The following is a 10778-nucleotide window of genomic DNA, read 5'->3' on the forward strand; positions in this document are numbered from 1 at the left end:
ACTACTCAGAGGAACAGGTCAATGTCCAGAAGAGAACTGGGACCACAGTAACAAAGGTTAGGATAGTAACTAAAGCCTCGTTTCCACTGAGCAGTTTGCTTTCCTAGCACATGCGTGGTGTAGACCGCTAGCGTGTCATTGTTTCATTGTAGTGCAACGACTAGAAAAGCAAGAACAATGGAGGTCATCCAGCATCTCAACTTTTTCTTGCTTTTCTTCAGGTAGATGGTGTATAACAGTAAAGGTAATCGTGGAAATCAAGAAGAATACAGCCGTGAAGAGAAAAACGAAAAGGCTAGCTTAGCGCTATATAGGTGCTTTCTAATTTGCCATTCCATTTTTCTATGGACCAACAACGGATGGGGGCCCTCAAGAGGTACGGTTCGGTATCGTTTAACGGTACATTTAACAATGGAAACACTCAAAATACCGGACCATACCGCTGGAAATGAGATCATTGCTGATTCAAATTTCCCGTGCTTCAAAGGTCCCTCTGCTTAAAGCAGCACATATCCAGGCCCATCGAAGGTTTTCCAGAAACCAACTGGAGAATGCCATGTGGTAAGATGAGACTAAAATGTAACTTTATGGTATAAACACCACTCGCTATGATTGGAAGAGGAGGAGGAATGCAGAGTTCTGTCCTAAGAAAACCATACATACTGTAAAGCAGGGGTAGAGAACCCTGGTCCTCGAGAGCCACCTGGTAATTGTCATGTGGCCCTACTCATGACTGATTACCTGGTTCAGGTGTGTCCAGCCAATAAGAACATGGCAGAGCAGGGTATATTGGAAAACATGCAGAAAGGTGGCTCTCGAGGACCAGGGTTCGATACCCCAGCTGTAAAGCATGATGGCGAAAAGTCATACTTTGGAGCTGGTTTTTCTGTAGAGGGTACAGGACGACTGATCAGTGTTAAGGACAGGAGGGATGGGTCCACGTATGGTTAGATTTCTGGAAAACAGCTCCTTCCATCAGTGAGGGCTTTGAGGATGAAACGTAGCGGGATCCAAACACATCACCTGGACAACAAAAAAACTGCCTGCGTAAAAAGCATTTCAAGGTTCACTACAAAAATTTTGGACCTCAATCTAATAGAAAATCTATAGAAGGAGTTCATAATTCTCATTTATCAAGGTGACTTTGTTTAGAAGTTGAGTCATGGCACCTCGACTTAATGACTTCCTTCTTGAAACACTTCATCTCTCATTCAAGTAACCTCAAAAGAAGACGTTAAGTCTAGAAGCTGACTAAACTTGAAGGGAATATGTGGAGGAAAAGTGCGTTTCCCAGAAACGGCCCCAAAACATCACAGCTCTTGAGAAGATCTGAATGGATGAATGGACCAAAATAATAGCTGCACTGTGTTCAAACCTGGTGAAGACATAAAGGAAACACTTATTATTTCCAACGAGTTACATTATAAAGAATTGAGGTGAATTCTTACGACATACTAATTAATACTGGATTCTTTTCCTACATTCCGACTCTCACAGTTGAAGTGAATCTAAGATAAACATTAGCCCTCTCATCTTTTTAATTGGGACAACTTGCAGACTCTATGACAAATACACATTTGCCTCGCTGTATGTGCACAGGTGGAGAGCTGGACGGGTGATGGAGTGTGTGTAACCAGGAAAAGACAGCATGTAAGTGTGAAGTTATGTGTGTGTTGTGGAGTAAAGCAAACACAGCAGAGACGGCTGAGGCTTTGAGGATCAGCAGCTCTGACCGGTTCACACACACAGCTACCAAATCAAGCAGGTAGCACAGCCGGGCTGACATTTTCCTCCTGCTCTGATCTGAGCAAAAAAATCCGAACGGAAACACAGAGCATAAGTACAAACTGTGGCTGAGACATGTTAGCCGTTTTCAGAGCTGGGGAAAAAGTTTTTGAAAATGAAAACCGTATGCTGGCACCGTTTGGATTTTTTTTTTCCTGCATGTGCCAGGAGAAGCATTTGAACTCCAGACTGCTGACACAAAGAAATTCTGTCAATGCAGGCCCTCCATTAAACATGACTAACCTCATCAAAGAGCCAGTCTCTGTCCTCTGCTTACATTCAAGAGATCCAGGAAAATGCTCAACACATGTGCGCAGGCACTGTTTAGGCTGAGCCGGACGAACACGAGCTGGGTTCATCTTTCCTAGTGAAACCACATGCTGTTGTTTACACTGGAGACAACTGTGTGTGCATGTCTGGGCGAGCAGCTCCAGAGCATCTAAAGCTGCAGGACTCACTGCGCCTTTTGTTTTGCAAAGCTGGAGCAGCATGTTGGAGGAAAAAGGGACTTTTGCAGAAACCTTCTGCATTTAAAAGAGCGTTCGGCATATCGTGGTGAGGCGGGAACAAGCGATCAGAGTCCCAGGAGCCAGTCCAGTGGCTGGGGGTATCTCCAAAAACTAAATCTCTTAAGATATATATAGATATTCAGCATGTACAGATTAAATGTGTTTGGTACATCCAGCTGAGACATCAGTACAGTCTGTACTGCAGGAGATAGCCTGACCCCGAGTGACCTGGCACCCTAACTAGCCTCAAAAGAACAGGAGGCAGAGGCGTCATGGTGCAGTATCCCATCATTAGGGTAATGACAGCCAGGCTGAGTGGTATTTGGGAGACCTCTAGTGGTTATAAACTGACCGTTTCATAACATACTACTAAATTATATTTAATAAAGCTCTTTCATTTTCCAATAAAATTCAAACTTAGTTCAATCTACATCAGTGTACCCCAGAACCCTCTCAATGGATGTGGAATGAATCCCATTGGGAGGATGGGGGTCCAAAGTGCCAACAGCGTCACCCATAATTCCATCTCCCACTGCTGACTGTCCCCAGGAAGCGGTCTGTTTTGGAGAGCACATGGCATCATAATGGATGCCTCTCACCCGCCCACAGACCGTTTTCCCTCCTGCTGTTGGGAGACGCTTCAGGAGTCTCCGGTCCAGAGAGAGCCGGCTCCAGGATATTTTCTGTCTTACATCTGTTCCCCTGGCAGAGACGCCTAAACCTACACACACATACGCGCTACACACTCAGTGCCAGAGCTGAGCTGAACATATATATACACACATTTTAGGAAGAATCCTTTGGAGAACATATAAAGATTTTTAATTTTTGATCAAATAATCCAAGAAAATTCAATTATAACTGTATAATATACACAGCAAAAAACAAGTTTAGTGTTCCTTTGTTGAGTGTGAGGAGCAGTTTCAAACCAGATCAATAATATTAAAGATCTCACAAATCTTAGGATTGACTGCCGGCAGATTTAACATCACTAAATTCTCCATTTTTCATTTCAAGAGCAAACAGAGAAAATGCAGCATATATGGACAGATTTGACATTATTCTTCAATCACTTCAAGATTCACAGTGATGTCATTCAAGGCAGAAAGAGCACCATTAAATAAAAATATATCTTTAAAATCTTTTTTACCGTTAGAAAAAGTTCAAAAGATTAATCCTTTTGAATTGTAATAATTGATGAGGATGACATTTTGTTCAAAGTGCTCACAGTTTATGATTTTACATGTTTTCTTGATTCATAAAATACTGATATGACTTTTGGCTTTCTCATGACAACAGTTCTAGGCTCTGTGGTTCTTAAGCTCAAACTTACGGTGGCCCTGAAGTCCAAATCACATCAATGCAAAAACATTTAAGATCACAAAAAAGCAAAACAAATAATAAAAAAATTCCTTTTTGTAAATTAAAAAAAAATCCACACAAGCAAAATGTAATTAATGTAATAAAACATTTTGGAAAACAAAAATAATTTCCAGAAATTAAAATTAAATATAAAAAAAAATAAGAAAGAAGAAAGGGTCGGTGTTATGAGACGTCAATGGAAACCATTGATTGGATGATGACCTTTGCAACCAGAAAACATTTGTCATGAAAATGTCTGACAGGAGATATGAGGCCATATCCTCTTGCTTTCCCTTTCCTATAAAAATACCAACATTAATCAATAATATAATACCTACATTTTTCAAGTTTCTTATTTTGTTTTTTTTACTTTTTATTTTGATTTCTAGACATTAGTTTTGTTTTCTTTTTTATTTCTAAAATGTAATGTTATTTTACTACTCGTTTTGCTTTTTTAATCATCATTATGATATTTGTGATTTGCACTTCAGGGCCACCGTAGAAAGTTGATGTTGTGTCAAACAGCATGAAGCAAATGCTTTCTTTTGTCCGGGTCACTTCTGTTCTCTGCAACTTGGCCCCGCAGCAAAAACGTGAATCCCACAGCGCTCTGGCGCTCCGATCACTGCGCGGAGAAGGCTCTAAGAAGAAGGTCAGCAGCCAGTCCAGGAGAGACGACTCCTTTGGTGACCTTCTCCTCCAGGTCAGGGAGAGCCTCCTTGACTTTTGGGTGATTTTGGAAATGGCAGAGGACGTTCTCCTGAATCAAAGTCCACATCCACACCTTTTGCTGGGCCCTCCGTCTGTCCTGCAGCTCGCCGCTGCTCAGCATGGCGTCCCTGTAGGACTCCATCTTGGCCCAGACTTCTGGGATGCCCTCAGAGGTGTACGAGGAGGCGCGCACCACCTTCGGATGGAGTTTGTAATTGGGAAAGTGGGGTTTCATAAAACAAAGATATTTAACTCACTTCTGTTAATGGCTGTTTTTATTAATCATCATCTCACACTTGTGCTTCATAAAACAGCCATCTTACTCAAAAATCAGCAAAGTCATACTTATTGTTTTAACTTTCTTTTCGTTTTTTTAAAAATCAGGCTGCTGCTGCAAGAATCTGCTGACGACAGCTTTGCCTTAAGTGCATTCATTTTTCATAATAAAAGGACATGTAAAGTACAGTTTGGCGAAGAATGGATTACAGACGATTTGGAGAGTCTGAAATATCTTCCAGGTTTCTGCTTCATGGTACTTTCACATCAGAATAGAACTTTTACTTTTTGCTGATCTGTTAAACATTATCTTATAATCCTCTCTTTGCCCACAAAATTAAAGTTTCATCAGAATTGACAAATGCAGTTCGAAAGGGGCCAGCCCCACAACCAGGAAGTACAACTTCTTTGAATTGTTTTTAGTTTTATGATGCAAATACATAGATTTACTTTAATTTTTAAGTAAATTTGTTTCCCAGAAAAATATTTTTTTATGGAGTGATTTCAGAGGTTAACTTATGGTGCAGCCTGGTTCCCTTAAATAAGTGAAAAACAAGCTGACCCTGAAGGACGAAGCTGCAGACTATTTTATTTTTCTGTAATGTTTTGAGCTCAGTACAATGTTACTGCAAGCTTTTCAGGGGCTGCAGTGCGGTCAGAGTTAAAAAAAAAAAAAATTTTCTTCCCATTTTTGACCAAAGTGTGTCAAAAATAACTAATATGACACTAGAAGTTAAAAAAGAAAGTTTTAAAAGCTTTTCTAAGCACACCTTAGTGTTCCAGGATTTAGTCCTCCTCCTCAGCAGCTTGAGTGCACTGGTGTACTCCGTCTGGATTCTTCTGGCCGGCACCACCAGGTCTCCATCTGACTTTGTCACCACAACCAGGTCTGCCCTCTCAATGATGCCCCTCTTGATGCCCTGGACAAAGACGTCAGCCTGTAAACCTTTACCAGCTGAACGTTCTCCGTACGTTCTTTGTTTTAACTTTTATGTTTTTCTTAACCACACTGCAGTTTTGTTTTCATGCTTCAAATCTGAAATATTGCTAAAAACCAATAAAAAAAGGGAAATTACGTCAGGGATTTGTGAACATTTGATACATTTTTAAAAAACATTTCAAATGTTTTTAGACTGGACTTTATTTTATTAAGAAGATGAGGGAAAATGATATCCAGGAAAACAAATTTAGTTCGAGTCGCAAGTAAAAATCCAGTATTTTGTGAAGTTCACAAAGTTAAAAATAGGTTCAGGCTTCTTGAGATTTCTTGTTGGACAATACTGGATGTCCTAAAAGTGCAGCTTAATGCAAAAAGGGATAGACCACATTAGGAAGGAGAGACGGTAGATAAAAACAGATTTCATTCAAACACTGATGACTGCTACACTAAGTACCTTTTTTTTTAATTTCTGATAAATTAATGCACTTTCATTTTTAGCTATTGCAGCAGTGAGCATAAATGAGTAAATTTTATAAACCTCGAAGCAAGACTAGAGGTTTGACTAAAAAGAGGTGATCTTCCTCTGACCTACCTGCAGTTCATCGCCCCCTGCTGGTGGAATCAGGAGAACAAACATGTCAACCATGTCGGCTACTGCGAACTCGGACTGTCCAACACCTGGAAAATAAACAAACCTCTCAAAAAATAGCCAGAAATTCAACAAAAAAAACGTAACCATCCAAATTGATTCATTACCCACTTCCTTAAGATGTATTCACTAAATTAAGTCTCACGATCAGTTACATTAGCACTTATTCTGTTGCACGTCTGTACAGTGAGAGTGGAATCATGCAAATTTTAATCAAGACTTCCTGAAAAGCTGAAAAAATGCCTTTGAATAATCATGAGCTCGGACAAACTTGAGATTCCTCACAGTGAATAAATTTCCTCCTTGAAATGCAAAGCAGGTCTGATGAGCAGACCGGAGACTGGCACAGCCTCATCTCTGTTAGTTTCACTCACGAGCAGAAGAGTGAATCAACAGTCAGAAGTCAGACTTTTTGGACGGCTACTTCCAACTTTTAATGAAGCCGCCAAAACAAGATATTAAAGATAATTATCTTCAGGCTACAACTGTGGAAGAGGGAGAACATTAGTGATGAGTCTCACCTACAGTCTCCACGAGGACCACGTCGTACCCCGCCCCCTCACACAGAACAATGGCCTCGTTAGTCGTTCTGGTGACACCGCCGAGCGTCCCCGAGGCCGGCGACGGTCTGATAAAAGCATTCATGTCTCGAGAAAGCTCAGTCATTCGAGTTTTATCGCCCAGCAGGGAGCCTGCAGAAGCAATCGTGAACGACTTCCGCTTAAAGAGCTAATCATGAGAAGAACTAATGAAACTGTAATGAAGGTGAAATGATTTCAAGCTGAAATAAAAGGTGTAAACTGCATGAAAAACTGCATCAGTTCAAAAGAAAAAAGTGTGGTGGGATGTTACCTCCTGTGGTGCACGAGGACGGGTCAACGGCAAGCACGGCCACTTTATGTCCGCGCCCCGTTAACATCTTCCCCACTACCTCAATGAAGGAGGACTTCCCAGCACCAGGGGGACCGGAGAGGCCTGAGAAATCACAATGAAAGTTAAACAAAAAAAAGCAGAGAGGACTCACTCATCCAACTTCCTCTACTCTCTTCATGAAACTACTGAATCTCTTTTGGGTTTTATGGGGGTGCTGGAGTCAATCCAACTTCTGATGGGTGAAGGCAGGGTACACCCTGAACAGGTCACCAGTCGGTCGCAGGGTCATACACACTCCCACACTAAGGGATAATTTCAAATCTTCAATTAATCTGCAAAGGATGTTTCGGATTGTGGGAGGAAGAGAAAAAAATCCACATATGGATGAGGAGTTAGATCCCAGCTGGGATTTGAACCAGGGCCTTCTCACTCTGAGTTGAAGGTGCTAACCACTACAACCCCTCATCAAATCTGAGACATTCACTTAAAAATCCTCAGTTCACTGAATATGTAAAAGACCAATAAAAATATTATAAATCTAAAAAAAAAAAAAATCTGACTGCTAACAATGAAGTACATTTAGGTTGTTAAACATTAAGACACTCGTCCAACATCCTTAGAAAGAGCAAACTTTTACTGCTTTAACATATTGGTGAGCCTCAAGATTTTCTTTCTTTTTTTTTTTTTTTAATACCAAAGCAAATCTAATACTATTTGTAAGCAAACACCAACGTGAGAAACAGAATCTACTTCAGGTTTAAAATGCTACTTGTTACAAAATATCCAAGCATCATCTTGTTCTCACTTTTCCCTAAATCAATATTAACAAATACAACATTTTAAGATTATTTTACAGTAAGAAATCAACAGTTTTTTCAACATCCCTGTAGATTTTTAAAAGTTCTAAATGTACAGTTTTTGTGTGATTTCATGTCGTAATTATTCACAATAATAAGTGGTCGGCAAATACTGTAACTAAAAAAAAATGTAATGACGATTAATTTTTCCCCAGGTTTGCAATTAATGAGTTACATTTTTTTAATCGATTCCCGAGTATAATTTATACATATAGGTAACAAAATCAGCCTACCACATTCATGCACAGAATCACTGTATTTTTGTGCTCACTCTTAATCACTGTGTTCTATACATTCTTGTTCTATACATTCATTCACTCAGTTCTGTTAAGTTCAGTTTCAGTCCAGCAGAAATCAAAACTAGAACTTTCTGATACACAGAATCACCTATTTGGCTTACAAAGATCCTGATAAACACAAAACAAATGTTTTAAAAGAAATGCACTTTGTGCTCTATTTTTTTTTTAAAGTGTGGTAGAAAACATTTCGCTTTATTAAGCTAATTCAATGCTCCACGATTTGTTTTTACACCAACAGTTTTTTGTTTTTTCCATGAAACGTTTTAACACTTAAAATCATCATTTAAAGTTTGTAAAGTTTGTAAAGTTTGTCACACACTTCCTAAATATTCCCATGATTGTATTCCCTGTAGATTTTTATCCTGATAGAAAATGCAAAGAGTTTTCAGGAGGGACAGAACCACAAACAAACAAAAAATAACAAAGATCTTATAAATCAAATCTCGCCATCCACAGCAGGATGATTTGGCGAATCATTTGCGCTATACTACCTTACTTTCAAATAAATATAAACTCCTCAAAAGTACTTTTAAAAATGACTAGTGCTAAGGACACGTACCTACTCTGAAAGCCACTGGCCTTCCTCCGTTTCGACTCTCCTGCTCCCGCCTGTACGCCAGCACCCTCTGCAGCAGCACCTGAGCCAGCTCCTTCTTCCTGGAATGCTGGGTCTCCACCAAAGTGATGGACTCTGCTAGAGACGCCCGCTGCCCTGAGACCAGTCCATCATAGAGTCTGTTCAGCAGTCTCTGCTCAGGCCCGCTCAGCTCCTGCATGTAGTGTCTGTCAGCGGAGCTGCTAACCGTCCTCCTGTGGGGACAGCTGTGACCCGGGATAGTGCTCTTGTAAGAGAGCAGGGGAGCAGGGATGACCCCTCGATGAAAGCAGCAGGTCCTGGTGACTTGGTGGACTGAAACTGAGGTTAAGGCAAAGTGGCGAAGGAGCCAGAAGGCAGGCCTTCTCATTTTGTTGGAATATGGGAGGACTGGATTTGGGAAAAGAAACATAACTGTGTGTTAGTTGACACCATATCTGTCTTAAAGCAGTGCCAACATTTCTGATAATCTTTACAAGGTTTGGAGGCATTAAAATGAACAATTTACATTTTGTCGTTAATTATTGGCTGTGACATGACTACTGGCAAAAGCTAAATGCACTGAGAAACCTACATGACTTCTGCAGGTAACAACATTTATGCTAGCTCAACACTAGCTTCATACAGCATTAAAAGATGGTTTGACTTACCAAATTTGGAGAAAAAAAATCGGTTTGAGAGTTAGCTACCCATTTCGGTCATTTATTTTTCTAGGTTAAAGCAAAGGCTAACACTGAATTTGTACTCGATGAACAGAGATGTCACCGACCTTGCTTCATTCATCTATTTCCGGTTTCCGGTGACGCCGGCACCGCCCACCGAAGCACTTCCGCCGACATTTCTTTTCTTTTTTTTCTTTTTTTTTTTGTTTAACTAAAATAAAAAAAAATCATAAAATATTTTATTTCATATATGAAAAAAATATTATTTAAAAAAAGTAATAAAATCGATGTAGTTAATATCATTTTTGTACAGTTGAAAAGCATGATTGAAAATTTTACTTTGTTATTTATATGACGGTTTACTTTTTACTATCCATATACTGCAAACTTTAAATGTTCTCAAAATGTTCCAATTTGTTCTGAAGAAATATTCAGTTTCCATACGCTCTAAGCTAAATGTACATGGTCTATATATGAATGAATGAATGAATGAATGAATTAAATGGTTTATTTCACGCAATCAGGAATGTTACATGAAAAAAAAACATGTCACGTTGAATTACATCTAGATCGCTTGAAAGGGAGTGGGAGGATGGTACATGCTATATTTATACATCACTCAAGTATATGCTCAATTAAAAAAAACATTTCATGTATAGTTGTGGCTTTTTGCTAAGGACAGTACACCTGAGGTTCATTATGTTAAGTATAACTGAGTTTAAGTATAAGTAGAGCAAGTATACTACAGACCATGTAAAAGTATATTAACTGAATACTTCGTCAGACGAAGTTGAAACTTTTTCTTTATTTAACATCCACTAAACAATGGAAGGATCAGCCCCTTGAGATGGCACATCTATTTATTGAAAATTATGTAAAGAAGTAATGATACCTTCTTCTGACTGATGACGAAAACAGCTAATAACAGTTACACCCCTCCCCTCTTTAAAAGAATTTCCTCTTCAGATTTTTGAAACCATCTAAAGATTTCATAGCCTCCTGCCAGCCTTCTACAGTGTAAGAAATTAGTATTTTGTCTCTTGTTGATTTTGTGGGTTTAACAGAGAAATTGACCGTCTGTCATCCTAATGGTATGTTAATTTGAAAAGTGAAAGATAGAAAATCATTTAAAAAAAATCCACTTTAAATAATTTATGTAAATTTGTTTGCATTTCATTGTGGAAAAAAAGTATTTGAACCCTCATGAGCACCACAGAGGTCAGACATTTCTTGTAGCTGATGAGCAGGTTTCTGCACCTA

At 39.3% G+C, this 10778-nt stretch overlaps 1 protein-coding gene across 2 annotated transcripts; it reads right to left on the bottom strand.

Moving 5' to 3' along the window:
- Positions 1 to 3222: 3222 nt before the first annotated feature.
- mmaa (metabolism of cobalamin associated A) lies at positions 3223 to 9730 on the bottom strand. 2 transcript variants are annotated; one of them, XM_024259406.2, is made up of 7 exons: positions 9507 to 9730; positions 8821 to 9246; positions 7085 to 7207; positions 6754 to 6924; positions 6176 to 6261; positions 5414 to 5563; positions 3223 to 4563 (listed from the first exon to the last, which is right to left on the bottom strand). In XM_024259406.2, the coding sequence occupies exons 2-7, from the start codon at positions 9224 to 9226 to the stop codon at positions 4279 to 4281; spliced, it is 1221 nt and encodes a 406-aa protein (XP_024115174.1). In that variant the 5' UTR covers positions 9227 to 9246; positions 9507 to 9730; the 3' UTR covers positions 3223 to 4278. The 2 variants fall into 2 exon arrangements, with proteins under 2 accessions (XP_024115174.1, XP_024115173.1); XM_024259405.2 differs by having other exon boundaries at positions 9626 to 9708.
- Positions 9731 to 10778: the final 1048 nt, after the last annotated feature.

Source organism: Oryzias melastigma, linkage group LG1, assembly GCF_002922805.2.
Source record: "Oryzias melastigma strain HK-1 linkage group LG1, ASM292280v2, whole genome shotgun sequence".
NCBI classification, from domain to species: Eukaryota; Metazoa; Chordata; class Actinopteri; order Beloniformes; family Adrianichthyidae; genus Oryzias; species Oryzias melastigma.